Source organism: Podarcis pityusensis, assembly GCF_964106645.2.
Source record: "Podarcis pityusensis genome assembly, chromosome: 7".
NCBI classification, from domain to species: Eukaryota; Metazoa; Chordata; class Lepidosauria; order Squamata; family Lacertidae; genus Podarcis; species Podarcis pityusensis.
In genome coordinates this window covers 34,742,870-34,762,764 of record NC_138031.1, presented here as the reverse complement: position 1 = coordinate 34,762,764, position 19,895 = coordinate 34,742,870, and the positions used below count along the sequence as shown (strand labels likewise).

Genomic DNA, 19,895 nt, shown 5'->3' with positions numbered 1-19,895 from the left:
CTTTGGATACAATCCATTTTTATTTTTAATTAAAACTGTATATTGCGCTTCATCTGATCAGTGGTTCACAACATAAAAATACAAAATGGATATAGAGAAACAAATATTAAGGAATAGCAAAATAAGGGAATCTGAGAAGAATCAGTACAAACGAAAATATGAGACTCAAGGTTTTGTTATATACTGTTTGATCTTAGATGTGAAGTCTTCTGTTGTAATGATTGTAAGAGAGTTTAGAGTTTGGATTTGATATCCCGCTTTATCACTACCCGAAGGAGTCTCAAAGCGGCTCACATTCTTCTTTCCCTTCCTCCCCCACAACAAACACTCTGTGAGGTGAGTGGGGCTGAGAGACTTCAGAGAAGTATGACTATCCCAAGGTCACCCAGCAGCTGCATGTGGAGGAGCGGAGACGCGAACCCGGTTCCCCAGATTACGAGACTACCGCTCTTAACCACTACACCACACTGGCTCTTGTACATAAAATGAATAAAGAATTATCTTAAAAAAGAGACTGAGAAATGTTTTCACCTGGCACTTAAGGAAATGTCACGAAGTCACCAGGCAATAGTATATAATATTTGTATAGTTCTCTTCTTTCTACAGAAAAGTCACCAACAAAGCTAAACCAGCAACAAGGCAGACATAATGTACTTAAAGCAATTTTGCCAGCTAGTAGTTAGTATTTACAATACTTGCCTATTCCTAGACTTGCAAATTCATCAGGTGCCTGATCCTTTGTTCCTGTAAAAGAACCTTCTCGTCCTCTCACAGTCCCAGAGATGTAACGTGGCTTTACTCCAGTACCTATTAACTGTGCCAATTCAAGCTGACTGATGCATTTCAAAATCTTTAATTTAAAAAAGAATACAGCAAAATAAAATAACCAATCTACTGAAAGGCAGATCATTTTTAACATCAAATGTTAGTAAACCCTAGCAATTTTCATCCATACACACAAGCAAATTTCCAGAAACCCTTTAGGTATCTCACACTGACACAAACACTCCTAACAACATTAATATACAATTAAATTTGACAATATGGTTTTAGTATATGAAAAAGTTATCTATGCATCATGCAAATATATACACAGAGAATGTATATTCTACACATTCAGTTATTATATAGCAATTAAAAATATAATCTACCTCATGCCAAGAAGTTCCCAAGTAATTTCCGTCAGTATGAGCCACTGTAATGAGTGTTTTTATTGTATCAATGTTCTTCTGTTTCATTTCAGTAATACCAGAATTCACCGTAAGTAAAGTAAATCTTGCTAGTGCTTGGACATAAGCATCCCTTTCAAGCTATAGGAAGAAAAATGAGTGTTTTAATTCATCAAGATTTACCTAGTTCATCTACTGCTAGATATCACAGCAGTTACTAGACCATAGTACTGTATTAATAGAGATGCAAGATGTCAATATTGAAGCCAATGTAATGGAGGGAGGGGAAACACAGGAGACTCTGGCTGCTTCCTTATGGTACTCAAACACAAATACTACAAAAGTTGTGAATCAGATTTTATATAAGAAGTAGGGGTTTTTCTCTTTATGTGTTGGTGCATCATTCCTAAAGGAGTGTGCAAACTGAATTATGAGAGTCACCTACTTTCCTCAAGTTCTTCAAAGAACATATGAAAACAGCTACCATTTTGGACAGCTATAATCTGATGCCAGCCATTTGTCATAACATTTTTAGTTAAATTTTGTACTGATTCAGTGCTGCTGGCTTTGAGACGTTTTCTTAATAGGCAGTATAACTATATCTATCCATATAATAAAAATAAACAATTGTTCCATACATGAACAAAATTAAAACCCAAAAGGTTATGATCTCAATGAGATAATCAGGAATCCTAACACTTGCCTACTATGGTATGAACTCGCTCAACACAACAAAATACAGAAGAAATAGCTCTGAGATCTACACTCAGCAGTTTTCCAGATACATCAACATAATGCAGGTAATGTTGAAGCTTAATCAGTAGTGATTGCTCCCCCAAAGTGAACAGGTTTGGAATTCCTAGTAGTTGGTGTACTAAAAGATACAGCAACATATTTTACTAAGGAAGCTTTTCCTATACCAAAATAATAAAAGAACTGGAATTACTCATGATGAAACTCAGGTAAACCACTACTTTCTGCCTATACAGTGGTACCTCAGGTTAAGAACTTAATTCGTTCTGGAGGTCTGTTCTTAACCTGAAACTGTTCGTAACCTGAAGCACCACTTTAGCTAATGGGGCCTCCTCCTGTTGCTGCGCCGCCGCTAAACGATTTCTGTTCTCATCCTGAAGCAAAGTTCTTAACCCGAGGTAATATTTCTGGGTTAGTGGAGTCTGTAACCTGAAGCGTATGTAACCCAAGGTACCACTGTATTGTGTATGAGAATGTCTTTTCTCTCTTAATAAACTATTAATTAGAAAAAGTACAAGGTGCTGGCAAGGTGCCCAACGATAACCTTATATCCACTTTGCAGTCTCATGCATATATTAATCTCATTGACATTTGAAATCTATAATTTCCATTTTTAAAGTGACTTTTATTTGTTTAACAACGATTATATACTAAATAATTGTTAAAAAAACTCAAAGCAGTTTACAAAAAGAATAAAACAATATAATTGTAAGTACAAACTGTTATTAAAACATTCCACAAAAAAATCACCAATAAGCTAAAACCAGAGTAAGATAAAACATTATACTGTTGGAAAATCACACATTGTATTTTATGGCACAATGCTACTATATAATCACGAATATTTACAATACTTTTACTGAACCTTAGAATTCAGTATTACCTGGATGTTAAAAATGCATGCTATTCTGATTGCACATCGTATGCCTTCTAGGCAAAGAGAGGCAACTTCTGTGTCATCACAGTCTTGCAAACCTACACTGAATGCAGCCAAGAATGGTGTCCATGCCAACTAGAATAAAAAAGAACAACAAATCGTTCAAACAGCAACACACACTTTCATTATTATGTAGTCCAGATAAATGTGAACAGCATTATAAATCTATAATGCGGACAAACTTGATTCACACGTTGATTTTTCATTTATTTTATTTTAAATCTATAATAAATAAAGCTTGGGAATGCTGGCGTTTCCCATACGGGTTTATTTACCTGGTCACACTGTTACTGTGTGATTGGTATGGCATATGATGGGCAAGGCCAGGGTACACTGCATTTATGGCTGCCATATTGCTAGAGTCACCAAATTGCCCTGCCCCTACTTCCATGTTTACATTCCAAAGCAGGGGTATTCTCGTTGTTATCCATTGGCTCTCTCTGCATGGCTTCACAGTGCGTCTACTCTGGACAGGGAGTTTGGGAACTGTCTGCTGTGTATGTCAACAGCTGGCCTTGGTTGCCACGGTGACACCAAGCGTGCCATCTCTCTGTATTTTGTGTTGCCACTCAGTAAATTCCTCCCCCCCCCTTGGGCTTCTGAACAGGGCCAGGATCTGCTATGACTTTACACTGCCCTCATTTGTGCTGCCATGCTCTCTACCAGCTCCTTGCGCATAAGATTGCTTGCTAAGCTATTTATTATACATTTAGGTAGCTAGTAATTGATGCTGGTAATAGTGAAATTTGTGTTCTTAGAAAGCAAAGAACTGCTTTCAATAGTGTTTTAAAATGTAAAATATTCACCTATTTAGAGGAAGCATGTAGCCATAGTACAAAAGAGGAATATTTATAAGACTTACCTTGAACATTGGTCTTACATGTTCCAAGTGTGTTGCGCTTGTGAAAGGAGCTTGAACATGGCTCACTGCCTCCATCAGAGCTTTAGCTGTTTTAGCCATCTGCTCCATTTCTAAATTATAAAGAAGTCGCCTCTGCTTTTCACTAGCTACACCTGGAAGCAAGTGCATCTATTACATTTTTAAAACAATTTATTCTATACAAAATCTAAACAAAGACAAAACAAATATACAAAGAAAAACATACTTATAATATCAGCAATATATGCACAACTTGTAACAATCATGTTGATACATTTTTAATCAAAGAAATAAATGTTTTCCGCCTATGGACGCGCTCTGTTCTGTCAACATTCAATAAATAAATGGTTTCCATCCTATAAAAAATTGTTTTATGTTTGTCTTCCTTCCTACATTCTAACTTGGTTAGTTTTTAAATAACCATGCAGTCATATATTCTACCCGCACTGTAGGAATTGCTGTCCTTCGCTGATAGGCATACAAAATCTTGCCATTAATACAATGCACATATACATATTTATTTACTGGAAACCCACTGGCAAATCTCTTGCATAACAAAAACAAGAGTGGATCAGTTTCCAGATCTCTGTGTTATTAGCTCTCTTTTATTCCTTATCTTTACTCAGTACTCTCTTGGCTTCAGACATCTACCATATATGAAACCTATTTCCACTTTCTTATTAACAGTTCTAACACTTTTTGCTAACTGTACCATATACAATTGTAAAACCTTTGCCCATTTTACCATATAAGGTTTGACTTGTTTCTCACAAGACAAAGACACAATGGAATGTTTTTAGCTTTTAAACAAGATGTTTTCAGTTTTCAAATTGGGAAAGGGGCGATATGCTAAAGGAGTAGAGGAAATCTATGGCACAATTAGACAGGCATCACTTGATGTCAACCCCATTGAAATAATCTAAAGAAGGTATTAGGAGCCCATGGCTCTCCAGATGTTGCTGGACTGCACATCCTAAGCCCCAACAAGCATGGCCAATGGCCAGGGATGATGGAAGCATTGGTCCAGGTTCCCCACTCATTATTGCAAGTGATTTATCATCCACGATTTAGCCACACACATAGATTTTCTTAAGAATACAAATAAAACTTGAAAAGGACTGGTTTTGAAGGATAAAGCGGGTGGGGGGTAATTTGTTACACCCTAACAAAACTCTGCCTACTCCCTTGAAAATATTGACTCCAATATATAATATGTTGATATTCAGAGCTGAAATTTGAACAGTTAATGTTTGCAACAAGAACTATTACAGATTTCATGGGTGTTATCAATTGCAGGAGAGGAAGGCCAACCGTTTGAAACATGCCTGTACAACTAGAAATTTAGACAAGAACAGGTTCAGTTCCAACAAAATCATGGTTGTAATAAAAAACACACAATACATATGCTGGTTTCAACAGAAAGCTACATATATATGAAATATGAAAATGCATTTATTTTAACCTCCCTCCTATATTGCAATTTAGTGCAATTTTGCTGTTGCCATTTATTTGCACACACAGTTTTATATCTCTATATAAAGACAGAGAATGCAGAAGAGTAATGAGATGTGTACATGTACTTGCTCACTGATTATTATTTTTTGAAAGATGCATTATAACAAGGTAGTTTTATTAGGTTGGTTGTCAGTATCAACAAGAAAGCGAGAAGCAACAATTATTCTGTGAAGCTTGGTATGCTGTGGGGGCTTACTTTGTTTACTTGTTTTTGTTGGTATCGTTAACTCTTTTGTTTCCTTCATTGATATCTTTTTCCCTGCTATTTCATTATATATGGCAGATAGATATTCTTCAGGGAGATCCTTGCTATCATTGATACCTCTGTTCATCTTAATGTATTGTTCTTTTGTCATTTTATTCTTTACCTAGAAATTAAGGGGGGGGGAGCAGTTTAGTATTAGCCATGAAAGCAACATCAGTAGGAATTACACTAGGATGTATGGATACATAGTCACAGAATCTACCAAGAGAGGAACCTTCAAGAAAAAATACCCAGGGAAGGATCCTATCTAGTCCACACACTGAAGTATCTCTCTCTCTCCTCCATCACCCACCAGTCTCTGCTACTGTTGATTAAGAAGAAGAGGAAGAGTTTGGATTTGATATCCCGCTTTATCACTACCCAAAGGAGTCTCAAAGCAGCTAACATCTCCTTTCCCTTCCTCCCCCACAACAAACACTCTGTGAGGTGAGTGGGGCTCAGAGACTTCAAAGAAATGTGACTGGCCCAAGGACACCCAGCAGCTGCATGTGGAGGAGCAGACGCGAACCCAGTTCACCAGATTACGAGTCCACCGCTCTTAACCACTGCACCACACTGGCTCTTAAACTTCATCAACTTCATACGGACATAGAAGTGGGCTATTAAAATCAGAATGATAATGGCAGCTTCCATATCTCTCCAAGGGCAGTTCTGAAGAAAAAGGCTTGGTTCATATTCAATACACTGTGCACTTGAATGGCCTGCCTACTAGCATTCACCAAACTTTTGTCTGTGGGTGCCTTTGAATAACATATCTGTTCTATTAATAGTGCTGGTAACATCTAAGCAAAAGTATGTTTCATTATGTTGGTTTCCTTATCTAAAGTACTGTAACACATTCATATACAGAAATGCCCCTACTGTGGCAGAAAACAGCAGACTTTATAAAATTGTTTGTACCTTGCCTTTCGGCCCTCAAAAGGCTTACAACATAGTAAAGCAATACAAAAAATGGACAGAACATTTAAAAAGGCGCATGCACAAACCCCACAATCTACCCAGACAAATCTAATCAGCAGGCAAGAATTTAAAACAGGCCAGAAGCCTGAAGAAATAAATAAGTTTTTACCACCTGCCTAAAAATCATCAACATGGGAGCCATCTGGAACTCTTGGGAAGGTGTTCCAGGGTCAAGGGGTTGCAATCAAGACTTAAGATGCAGGAGGAAAATAAGATTTATTTAAATCAGAAGTAAAGTCAGTTTAAAATGGTGCTGGTTTAATAAACCTGAGTGAGCCACTTTGTAGATTCAAGTTATAATTAATAGGTTCTAAGTAATGTACCTGTGGGCTATGGAGATCTGTTGTCAACATGATAATTGAATAAGCCAAGACATAAGCAGTGTCAGCACTAGCAAAGAGCGTTTGCCTGAAACAAAAAATACATATAATCAATTTCCCCCTTTATCCAGCTATAGATTAGACAAAGGCAAGAGAAAGCCACTTACCCTTGGTTGCACTCCAAGTATCTAGCAGCAAATTTCTCCATCAATCTATCTATTTTCTGAGCTTCTCCCGGAAGACGAAAGCCTTCCAAAAACATACGCAGAGCAGAAACAAAATCCTTTGCTGAAAAGTCATGCTGGTCCACATAGGCATACATAACTTCCTTATTAAATTTATCATTGTCTCCTAGGAACTCCCCAACTTGAGTCTAAAATGAAAATAATTAATTCCAGGTCAGGTCAACATGTATACAACCAAATGGAAAGTGATCCAGCCATACGGCATTTTTCATTTTTAAAAATATTTAAAAAATAAACACCCAAAATATGTTGCTCTGTTGGTTGCTGATTATTGCAATCCACACTACAGCACAGGAAAGTTTATTAGCTCCAGTGAAGTGCTTGAAGAAGAAGAAGAAGAAGAGTTTGGATTTGATATCCCGCCTTTCACTCCCCTTCAGGAGTCTCAAAGCGGCTAACATTCTCCTTTCCCTTCCTCCCCCACAACAAACACTCTGTGAGGTGAGTGGGGCTGAGAGACTTCAGAGAAGCGTGACTGGCCCAAGGTCACCCAGCAGCTGCATGTGGAGGAGCGGAGACGCAAACCCGGTTCCCCAGATTACGAGACTACCGCTCTTAACCACTACACCACACTGGCTCTGACAGGGGAAGAAAACCTCCTTCCATTTAAAAAAAGACAAGAAACTGGCTGACTGCCAATGTAAGCAAGAGAGCAACCTCACATTAGGATGGTATCCTCCAGGAGTTTACTGTACTCCCCCAACCCCCAGTTCTATGAACTGTTGCCCACAGCATTTGAGACAATTCGGTTCTGGCCCATAACAGATTCTTCATCATTCAAGCTCTGAAATTTGAAGTTCTAATCAACCAAGATCATACATGCCCAGAAGATCATCTTCACATTCATCTTGACCTATAAGATGCTCTAGATTTCAGAAGTGTATTCACATTTAAATTAAAAATAAAAATGGGTACTGTATTTGTCCTTTTAAGGATGATCCTATGCTGCTGCACTGAGGAAACCTGGGATAATTTTACTTTGCTGAAGCCAGTAAAGGCAGTCTTTTTCCCACTGCCACCAGCTATTTAGAAAGGGGAGAGCAGTTATATTAGATAACACACTACAGATGAGAAAGCCTTCCATTTATTTGTGATGAAACTCTTAAGATGCTTGAAATGGGATTATTTATCCATCTATTATAAATTCATAATCAGGTCTAAGCTATATGCAAGCTACACATATTCCAGACAGCCAGTAGGACTATTCTTAGAATGTAGTCTCTTGCTCACACAGCAAACTACCTTTGTAACCCGGGGGAGCTCACCAAGCAGTGGGGAAAGTGGTACAAGGGCTGCTGCTGCTTCAATTTGTTTTGCCACAAGTCCTGCTGGACATGTGAGTGTGGGTGTGCTTAAATGAACTCTCTGGGGTGTAGCTATAAACACTTCTTTACCATTTCACAGTTATGACAGGAATGAGTTTAAGTCTAGCTCAAACTACTGCAATTGTATTTACAAAGTAAATCGCATATGAAATACATTGGACATTAATAACATTTTTCTTACAGAGTCTAATCTTTCTTCTTGATGCAAGAACTGGGCAATATCTTCAGGAGTAGTACCAAGCATACCTTGCTCTTGCAGGTACTGAATTCCTCTCTTTGGTTTCTTATTAAACCTGTATGTTAAATCACATGTTCATTAATCACTGAAAATGCACATACAAGGCAAAAACAACTGTATGCTGAGGGGGATTCACAACTTGGCACCACAATCATCCCAAGACCCATTTAAAAATCAAAACCCAGAGAATCTTCTTTTGGATCTGAGCCATAATTTGAAGAGTAAGAAACCCATCCCTAAGCAATAATAAATTAGTAGAAGAAGTTCCAATTTACCATACTGTTAAAATATTTGAATGGGGTGGGGAAGCTGACAAGAGAAGGGAAAGGATATAAAGATCATAATATATTTTAACATCAGGCTGTCATATTTTCACCTCGCAGTTCCTCATAACTACTTCTTAATACACATAAGAATAAGATCACAGTAAATTCTAAATTCCTTCTAAATGCCTATGCAATATTACTAGTCTACTTCTCCTTGACTTTATATCTATTATCACTGTTGTTTCCATCTGATCTTTGTCCACCTTTCTGGTTTTTGAGTTTTGTTTTTTAAACAATTGCATTCACATCCTACTCCATTTCCAGCAGTAGCTCAGGAAAGAAAGGAATGAAAAAAACTACCAAAGCTTTCAGCATAGATGTAATTGGGTAACACCTTAGTAAATGTGAGGTAAAAGGCCAAAAGAAAACCAGAGTCAAACTGAAGTTCAAATCCCAAGTGCACATCCTAGAAAATAAGTCTTACTGAATGCAGTTAAGACTTAAATCTGATTAATGTTTATAATTGGCCTGTAAGTCTGTAGTCCTCGAAGTTTGTAAGTACAGTTCCAGTGAAGTTAGCACTTTGAAAAATAGATGCTACAATATTCTTTCTACAAAGGAAGTAAAAGGTAGTAGATGAAAGAAAATGGTATCAGGAGACTCCCCTGCATTCTGACAATTTACATTATGGGTTAAACAAATAAACTTACAAATCTATTCCTTGTTCTATTATTTCCTTCTGTTGCTTTAGAACCTCAAACTGCTCTGGATTGTCAGTACCAGACATCTGCGTGCTATAGCTACCAATTCCTGATGAAGCTGTGGAGTCTAAGGAATTTAAGCTGCCATATCGGTTAATTGTCTCAGGGTGTTTTGTTTCAGTGCTGTCTTGTTCTGTGGGTTTTTCTTGTCCTGCACAAGAATAGCAAAGGAAAATGATCTTTACAATTTAGTTGATGTTTGTACCATTTTTAGAAGTTGCCAATTTGTTAACATCACATTCAAAGTCTAGTTATTAATAATATTTAGTAAGATATACATCATTAGTTCTATGTGACAGAGAGTCATAAGATTAACATTTTTATTTGGGGGGGAAAATGAACCTAAACAAGAATATCAGATCTGAAAGTTGGAAGAAAATTAATTTTATAGAAGAATAATAACAAAAAGTTGAAAGATTTAAAATAATACAGTGGTACCTTGGTTCTCAAATGCCTTGGTTCTTAACGCCAAAAACCTGGAAGTAAGTGTTCCGGTTTCTGAACTTTGTTTAGAAGCCAAACGTCTGGTGCAGTTGTTAGCTATTGTTTCCAAGGCGCCTGCACCAATCAGAAGCTGCACCTTGGTTTTCGAACATTTCAGAAGTCAAGCGGACTTCAGAACCGATAAAGTTTGGTGCTTTTGTTTTTGCTATTTATTTTGTGTTTTTGAGGCTTTTTTGGTTAATTTGTTTTTGTGACTGTGTGGAACCCAGTTCAGCTACTGACTGATTGACTGTGTGACTGCAGAAATGGATAAAAGCCCCCCATCCAAACAATGACTAACATCAGTGCAGGTAAGAAAAAAAAAATTAATTTTTATCATCTACAATATTGTCTTATTTATTTTATGTACAGTACATTGATTATTGCTTTCATTTTATGGACCAATGGTCTCGTTAGATAGTAAAAATCATGTTAAATTGCTGTTTTAGGGGTTTTTAAAAGTCTGGATTAATCCGTTTTGCATTACTTTCTATGGGAAAGCACACCTTGGTTCTGGAAAGCTTTGGTTTTGGAATGGACTTCCAGAACGGATTAAGTTTGAGAACCAAGGTACCACTGTATCCTGACAGATGTATTTATTATAACGAATGATACAACCCTTTACAAGATCAAAGCATGCTACAATTCTAGACATTGTGAATCCTTGCAGCACATTATATGATGACATAAAAGCAGCTTACATAACTGTAAAGGATGTAGGAAACCGTCTGGCAAGTGGCTGTGGGAAAACTACTGCAAATGGAAGAACTTTTCCCAACTTAACAAAATGTGAGGAGAGATAATTGTGTGCTTCTGTCATCACAGGGTATTGCATGATCTCTTGCCCAAGGTCTCAAAATATGTTCTTGGGTAAGAACGCGGTTGTTTGAAGTCTCTTGTGTAACAGTTTGTAGAGAAGTGCCAACACCAGTATTTCCTCTATGGGTGTCTCTCTATTATTTGCAGACTTCACACATGCATGCAAAGCCCAATCATACCCGTAGCTGCAGTAATTTAATATCTGAGCAGGGCAAGTTGTCATACTTAGCAAACAGGAAAATCAACTCCAGTGCATTTCAGGTCAACATGTCACTAAGGAATAAGAATGTCAAAACAGCTTACCTAGGGTTGTTTGAGAGTTGGGATTTACATACTGATCCTTACTCCATTCCACCATGCACTTCAATATGGAGACTAAGCATTCAAGTCCCTTCTTTCTCAGGCTTAGCTCCTGCAATAATTTGTATATATTTGCAAAAAGATTTAGGTAATATTCAATGTTAATTTAATTGTTTTTTTACTACTAGAAACAAACAGAGATATGCCATAGTTTTTACCTGAATGTTGGTCATTCCAAGTTCTTGGCTGCCTCTTCCTTGAGCAATCTTGGACAGGTCGTTAACTAGTCTTTCAAATATGTTTGCAGCATTCAAATCACAATCATAGTTTACATAGATGTCCACTACACTCTGGGCATCTGTAACAGGAACATAATTATACATTGAAAAGCTTTGCTAGGTAAACATATAGGCATAGCAACAAAACCCCTCAAAACCAGCAAGACATGTGACCCTAAACCTTTGAAAAGCAAATAGGTATGCCCAATGGAGTAATACCTGCGCATATCCTTGTCAGTGTTTGTATAACCATCCATTTATGATCAAAGGAGCTAGTAGAGGTTTCTAAGATATACAAAAAAATCTCTTTGAAGAAAACCTAGGAAAAATGGTATGGACAGAAAGAAGTTACATTTATTTCCCTGTACTTCATTCATTAACTGTTATAATCCAACATCTGGCCCATGCAAAGCTTAACATATATAGAATTCATATCTTAATCTTGCTATATAGATTTAGCACCGATGCTAATAAAAATATGTTATTCCCTTCATCAGGACAATAGGTAGCCATGTGTTGTACAGGAACATTTTAATTCAAGGGAAATGATTCATAGAGAGTTCTTGTAGGTCACAAAGTCTGATTTTAACAGTAATTGCATTCACTCCAATTACTAATCTATCAGCTCCGTTAAATTGCATTTGGATGTCCTGCTAGGCAAAGTTGAAAAAAGCAAAACAGAAACAAAAAACAGACAGCCCTGGTTTAAGAAATCCAGGATCTGTGCACTGAAGGCAGAGTGCAGAGGTAGGTAGGGTGGAAATGGTGCATGGATTCAATGCTCATTCTTGGATTCATAAACCATGAAAGAGAACATCCCAACTGGTTCTTAAAGTGCCTTTTTCCATTTGGAAAAGGAACATCCTTGAATACAATGCTTTTGTCAGCTGACAACAGCTTTCAGGCTAGTTAATATCCGACCTAGGGCATAAGCGGCAATAGCTACATACTTATGAATCTTCTGCCTCCAAGACATTAGTCAGTTGTGTGAAGCCTGTTGATACAGCTACATAAAAAAATGTGTTCACCACTTTCCCATGGCTGGAAGCCAAAGAGCTACTTATGACTAGCCCATATTGTTGTTTTTGAACTTTTGGGGGGACCAGTTCAACCCAACGTCATGTCAAACAACCCACAACTCTTAGAGCCCTTTTTGGAAATCACAGAACTAACTTCACAGTTCTTTAGATTCTTTTGTCTAAGAAGCTAAGTATTTTGCCTCTACAGTGGTACCCCGCAAGACGAACGCCTCGCGAGACGAAAAACTCGCAAAACGAAAGGTTTTTTCATTTTGGAGTTGCCTCGCAAGACGAATTTCCCTATGGGCTTGCTTCGCAAAACGAAGCTTGCCCCGGGGACAGCGGGTCTTCTCTTTTGAAGCAAGGGGCGGCGGGGAGAAGCGATCTTCTCCCCGCAGCCCCAGGTCCGGGGACAGCGGGAAGCGCTTCCCGCTGCCCCCGGACCTCTTTTGAAGCAAGGGGCTGCGGGGAGATCGCTTCTCCCGGTGCTCCGAAGCGGGGCGGGGGGGCAGGAACACCTTCTGAAGGCGGGCGGGGGGGCGAAAGTCTTTGTCCCCCCTGCCTGCCTTCCCAGGGGCTTTTAAATCGCCCCGGACAGCGGAGAAGTCCTCCGCTGTCCCGGGGCGATTTTAAAATGCCGCCCGCCAGCATTTTAAGATCGCCCGGACAGCGGAGAAGTCCTCCGCTGTCCCGGGGTTTTTTAAAATGCTGGGGGTGGGAAGAAAAGCCCTTGTCCCCCCCCCCCCAGCCTTCAGAAGAGGTCCGGGGACAGTCTGTCCCCGGACCTGGTCTGAAGGCGGTTTCCCTAGGAACGCATTAATTGATTTTCAATGCATTCCTATGGGAAACCGTGCATCGCAAGACGAAAAACTTGCAAGACGAAGAGACTTGCGGAACGAATTAATTTCGTCTTGCGAGGCACCACTGTATATGGGTTAGAATATGACATGTCAGGTTATTGTTTTTCATAAATCTCATCAGCATGGCTGAGTAGAAGTTTTGAGAAAAGTTTCTCAAGAGAGGTACCCACTTTCCACCAAAGAGACACATCTAAATGGAAATTTCCTATATTTTATATATGCACACAGTGCCTACAGGAAATGGGAACACCAACATGCAAAGCTAGTATTAAAACAGCCTGCAACTTTATCATAAACAATTGTAACAAGTATCCATCCCCGCTGCCACATAGCAAATAGGAGATGAACAGCAGAAGGCAGAACACACACAAGACTAAATCCTCATCACCAACTCTCATCTTCACCACTGGAAAATGATAACTTCCTGCCTTTTTCCAAAGGTGGAGGCAGAATGTAATAAACTGTACAGTGCCTGTCATTTCAATATGCAAATCACTTATATATACATTTACACAGTTATATATTTTAATTTAGTATGTTTTCTGTTAGTATTTCTGGAACCATGAAGAAACTCATTCATTTTAGGTATGAGCTTCATAAATTGGCAAGAGGTATTTGTATGATGAAAAAATAATTTGGTGCTTTACAATGACCTTTTCAAGTCAAATGATGTATTGAGTTTTACCCTATATTTCTCAGGTACTTTTGGTGCTAATTAGAGGTAAGAGCTAAGACAATGCTTTTATGCTGGTTTGACTGAAGCATCAGTTTCAATTAAAGCTGTTCAGTATTTTAATGGATGTATTATTTTATTGCTTTATTACGTTATCTTCTCTTTTATTGTAAGCAGCTTTAGCTACGATTTTAAAAGAAAAATGGAGTATAAATCAATCCCCATGCCCACATGTGTTCAATTTCAAATTTGCATAGAGGCCTACACACACACACACACACACACACACACACACAGTATATAGGCCCTGCCTCCAGTATCTGGGCTGCAAAGATCATGTTGATAAGGGATTACCTACATCAAGGGTCTGTAAGTGAAGCCACACAAACTTGAAGTCCAACACATTAATGACAGGTGGAGATGGAGTGGGGGATGGATGATCCTGATTCCCTACTTTGCTATCTGAACATCTGCATGAGGGTACAATTCTATTCTCTCCCCTCACCCCACTCCCCCAACTAGATGTTTACTGAAGATTTATAAGAAAAACATTACACAACATGAAAAAACAACTGAAATACAAACTAAAACAGCAACATTTTGGTACAGATAATGTGTAAAACGAAGGAGAGCAGTGGCAGGTGACAATAATACAGTAGCAAATGAAATGCTCAACCAACAGTTAATTAGTTAGTAAACTCAGGCCAGCAATAAAAAATGCTTAGGGATGACATCTACAATTCTTTTCTTTGAATGCTGCAGTAAATTGTGCTCTTGATAAGTAGCAGTTTTGGGTCGATTTATATGAGTTTATTTATAACAAGGTGATCATTAAACCTAATGAAGTCAAGTTAGTCTGAGGCTAAAACGAAATTGTTATTTTATGAACCTTATGTATTTTAACTGAACAGTATGCGATGCCTAGAGGGATACTGAATTACTTCAAGTAAGGTGCTTAAATTGCTGGATGTTAACTTACCTCAATTTGCATTTTCAGGTGAGTCTTAAAATTTGAAAGTAGAGTGAGGAATATAGAAAGCGAAAGTTCAAACACTTCTGGAACAGACGAGACTCCGTTTTTAGACAGTGCAACACAAAGATACTGCTTAATAGCATTGATAAACATTTCATTTGTCCTGAAAACAGGTCCTGCATTTTGCAGAATAGACAGCAGCAACTGCAATGAAAGGATCTTTGACCGCAATTCATGAGACCTAGAAGGAATAATTGCAGTTATTTGAACAATTCATGGGAGATATTTCTCTTTATAAAAACGACTAAGAACATCTCTAAGCTATTGTTAGAAAATCCTAGGCAATTATATAAAATATAAACCAACCACCTAATGTATTAGACAACTACCATTGCACAATGATTTACTGAAAGTGAGTGTTTACAGTAGAGCACACTGTGTATTTCATACACCCCAGGCACAATACACCAATCAGGAACAGTAGTTTAATCACTTTCATTGCTATGAACAGCACCTTGACCTTTATGGAGCAGTTACAATGTTCTAAATGCTAGCCTGTCAATTCTCAAAAAACTCATGTCAGCTCTCCTAAATATTCCCCCCCCCCTCTTTGTGCACTGAGAGGGGGAGAAGGGGAGAGCTCTTTTTATTTCTAAATCATAGGCACAAGATAAGGATAAATTTTGTCCCCTTTGACGGCATGGGAGATTTACTATCAGTTGTGTCCAGTACTTTTTTTGCGGGGCAGGGGGAACCCAATACTACAGTTGCACTCACCTGAAATGTAGTTTCCCATTCCCAGTTCCAGGTCAGCAGGATTGGTTGGTGGCTCCTCCCCCTGATCAAAGGCAGGAAGCAACCGTTCAGGAGGCAGGGCTCCCATCATGCAGTTCAAGGACTCACCAAGCTCAAGAAAGCAGGAGTCATAAAGAACAGGAGGAAAACCTACCTCCTCCTAACAAAAACTACAACCAACTTGAACGGTATAAGGAAATGACAGAAAGGAAAAAAGACTCTTGCAGCTCACTACCAAAGGTGGGGCCTGCTGACCTATCACCGGGAATGGAAAACTACCTTTCAGGTGAGTGAAACTGTACTTTTCTCCATTTCCAGTTACAGGTTAGCAGGATGGGATGTGCAATAGCTACAGCTGCAGGAGCTAGGGAGGAGCACCTGCTGCAGGAGCCTCTGATCGAACACTGTCTCAGGTGAGGTGTATGTGTCCAAGCAGTATTGTCTGGTAAAATGCTAAGGCATGGCCCAGGTGGCTGTGCGGCAAATCTCCTGAAGGAGTGTGAGAGGGAAAGGTGGCCAAAGTGGCTGCAGACCTAGTGGAGTGGGCTGTGATATGCTGAGGAACATAGATCTTTTGGGCTTTGTATGCTAGCACTACACATGCCTTGATGCATCTGTAAAGAGTGGTTGTTGACACCTTATTCCCCAGGGAGAGGGGGATGGATGGAGACAAATATGCTCTTGGATTGTCTGTGCAGCTTCAGTTCTGGCTATATTGACCTTAGGGCTCTACAAACATTTAGTGAGTGCCAGGCCCTTTCATTGGCGTATACCAGGGATGGGCAAAAGGTTGGTAAAACAATCTCCTGTTGAAGGTGGAAACAAGAAGAGACTTTCGGCAGAAAGGAGGGATCAGTCCTGAGAACTACTCTGTTCTCGTGGAAAATGCAGAGATGTTTAGTGATAGAGAGCATGTTTAATTTGGAGACTCTGTGGGCAGAGGCAATAGCAATGAGGAAAACCACTTTGAGAGACAGGATTTGGAGAGAAACTCATCTGAGAAGTTCAAAGGGGGCCACTGCAGGGCAAAACGGACCCTGTGTAGATTCCATAAAGGGAATCTGTCAATAGTGGGGGGACAAATTAGTGCAGCACCTCTGAGGAGTAAGGAGTAAGAGGAGAGGGGAGGAGAGTGTGACTTTGAAAGAATTGAGGTGATCGCTGCTGCCTGATGTTTCAGACTATTAACTTTCAGACCTTTTTGTAGGCCTTCTTGGAGAAATTCCAGAATGGTGGAAATGTCAAGCTTGGTGGAGTATGACAGGAGGAAAGCCTTCTAGGTGGCTTGGTAGATGCTTATTACAGCAGGTATTCTGGAATAAAGAAAAATGTCTATCATTGCTGACAAGAACTTTCTTTTTGTAAAACGTTCCCATTCAAATTCCACAGTCTGTGTAGTAGACTGTGTGGGGGGGGCAGATGTAGAGACTCAGGATTTTGTGAAACCAGGGTCAGGGTGGCCAAAATGGTGCAACAAGAATTACTCTGATCTTTTCTTCCTTGGTCTTGCATGGGACTTGTGTCAAAACTGGTGTTGGGGAAAATGCATAGAGCAGTCCCTGAGGCCAGGGCAAGATGAGCACCCCAGGCTTCTGCTTTCAGAGTGTGAAACCTGGTGAAGTAGCAAGGGAGCTGATTATTTCTGAGGTGAAGAGGTAGACTTGGCACTGGCTGAAACAATAGTGGATGAGCTGGAATATTTGTAAATTCAGCTGCCACTCCACCTGATCCAACTTCTGAGCTTCCTGCTGAGCCAATCCACTTGGATGTGTAGGAGGCCTGAGATGTGCTCTGAAGTGAGAAACTGAATGTTGACTTCTGCCCAATTCATTAGCAGTTTCCTTCAGGAGATCCCAGAGTTGAGTTGAGCCTTGCTTGTTGATATTCCGTTTGGCTGCTGTGCTGTCTGTTCAGATAAGGAAGGGGAAGATGGCTTGGGAAGTGCTGGAGAGTAAGATGAGCAGCCCTGAGTTCCAGTCAGTTGATGTTCATTGTCACTTCTGCTGGTGACCACTGACCTTGGATTGAAACATCCTGGCAATGGATTTCCCATCCTGTAAGTCCCCAGAAACTAGGATAGAAATGGGTGGATCCACACTGGGCAATTCTCAGCCCCATTCCTCAGCCAATAAAGCTCCCAGAGCACTTACATGGATAAGGAATGAAAAACTCTAACTAAGCTATCTATACTATTAAAGTATTAAGGTAGGTAAAAGAAGGCAAAGAATGAATAAACCAGGAGCTAATGGTAACTGGCTGACCTTGATGAAGGCAGGAGCAGAACTGCATGATGGGAGCCCTACCTCTCAAAAGGTTGCTGCTTGCCTTCAATCATCAACACATCCTGCTGACCTGGAACTGAGACTGGTAAAATAAAGGTATACTGCACAAAACATTGCAATTTAACATACAAACTGAAAAAAAGTTGCTTGCAAGCATTCCTAACAGGCCAGTGAAAAGCTGAAAATCAAATTGGATATATACTGGAATATTTCTATACATTGCTGGTCTAAAATAAAATTTGAAAAAGACTTGTACAGTGTCCTTTTTTCTCACTTAAGTACTAACATGCTGCTATGGAAGTGTTATGTTGCATGTGATATCCTGCAGCGTAAATACTTTAAACTTCCGTTAAATTGCCAAAATCAATTTAAGGACTTCATATATACTTTAAGTTTTTACCAAATATTTGCCAATACATTTCCCATGGAAGTCAGCCCATTTGGGCTGCCTATAAATTATATAAACATATAATTCAGGGTGTTGGATCGAAAGGAGAAGGACTGGATCCTATGGGGCTATTCCATGACAGGAAGGACATGCTAGGATTCAACCCACCTCTTTGGGTCTAATCCAAAACAATTATTTCTTAAACCACCATTTCTGTTTTATATGTTAGCACTAGTGATTAATGTATCATCTGAAAAACTGCTTGTCATCTAAATAATTGTCATCTTCTATTATTCTCAAACAAGGGTTATCCAGTAGTATCTATTCTGAGGTACAAGGAACATAATCATGAAGACAAGATTGGTAGCCCAAAGGAAGATACAGTGGCGCCCCGCAAGACGAATGCCTCGCAAGACGGAAAACCCGCTAGACGAAAGGGTTTTCCGTTTTGGAGGTGCTTCGCAAAACGAATTTCCTATGTGCTTGCTTCGCAAGACGAAAATGTCTTGCGAGTTCCTGCGGGTTTTTTTTCCTTTCCCCCCCTTTTTCCCAAGCCGCTAAACCGCTTATCAGCTGATCGGCTAAGCCGCTTATCAGCTGATCCGCTAAGCCCGCTAAGCCGCTAATACTGTAGCGCTAATCCGCTAATGGGCTTGCTTCGCAAGACGAAAAAACCCGCAAGACGAAGAGACTCGCGGAACGGATTCTTTTCGTCTTGCGAGGCACCACTGTACTTTTAGTTACTCTCAATTCAAGTCCCTCATAAAACCCAATTGACTGCAGAGAGGACTTCATTTGCATGGAACAGAACTTCCAAACCCCAAAGTTTCCAAATATAATTTATCCAGAAGCTTAATTTATTTTCATTGATTCTGTTGCACCATATTCTAGATGTGCTTTCTATGATTCAATGATAGTGATACTGTTAAATATCTTGCGTTAGATGCTGCATCGCATGATAGTGCATCAGGAGGAGGAAGTGCAGCTACGGATGCATATACATCATCTAAGTATTTCATAGCAGAAGAATCTCAACTTACTTTGGATCAGGTGGACCATCAGACAGAGGCTTCATAGAGAGTTTACACAGTGACCTGAATACTAGGAAGGCATCCTTTTGCAAGATGTGGGAAAATTTAGCACCAGGGGTAGGTCCTGAAGAATTTCCAGATTCCTAAAGAAATTAACACATTTTTAATAAGCCTTTTAGCATTAAGCAGGAGTGTATGGAGTAAAAACCAAGCTTGGGGATAGAAGGATATGATAAAATATTTGCTAGCAAATAATGCAGCAGTTATCACTGTACTTTTCAAAGTCAGCTGTCATGCTCAAAAATCACAAGCCTAACATTTCTGAAGCGGATTGGTTCAAAAAGTCAATTTACACCTCAT

General features: G+C 39.4%; 1 protein-coding gene across 2 annotated transcripts in view; it reads right to left on the bottom strand.

Annotated features, from left to right (window-relative positions):
• Nucleotides 1-19,895, bottom strand: part of ARFGEF1 (ARF guanine nucleotide exchange factor 1) — a 66,271-nt gene that overhangs the window by 15,810 nt on the left and 30,566 nt on the right. The window contains exons 9-22 of one of the 2 annotated variants that reach the window (XM_081013255.1): nt 19,545-19,678; nt 15,046-15,280; nt 11,731-11,833; nt 11,455-11,594; nt 11,240-11,348; nt 9,584-9,785; nt 8,551-8,662; nt 6,967-7,172; nt 6,803-6,887; nt 5,451-5,622; nt 3,722-3,873; nt 2,806-2,934; nt 1,152-1,310; nt 700-850 (exon numbers count right to left, since the gene is read on the bottom strand). In XM_081013255.1, the coding sequence (XP_080869381.1) occupies nt 700-850; nt 1,152-1,310; nt 2,806-2,934; nt 3,722-3,873; nt 5,451-5,622; nt 6,803-6,887; nt 6,967-7,172; nt 8,551-8,662; nt 9,584-9,785; nt 11,240-11,348; nt 11,455-11,594; nt 11,731-11,833; nt 15,046-15,280; nt 19,545-19,678 (2,089 nt within the window). The remainder of the gene's footprint in view (nt 1-699; nt 851-1,151; nt 1,311-2,805; nt 2,935-3,721; nt 3,874-5,450; nt 5,623-6,802; nt 6,888-6,966; nt 7,173-8,550; nt 8,663-9,583; nt 9,786-11,239; nt 11,349-11,454; nt 11,595-11,730; nt 11,834-15,045; nt 15,281-19,544; nt 19,679-19,895) is intronic. The other variant, XM_081013256.1, reaches the window with a different exon arrangement.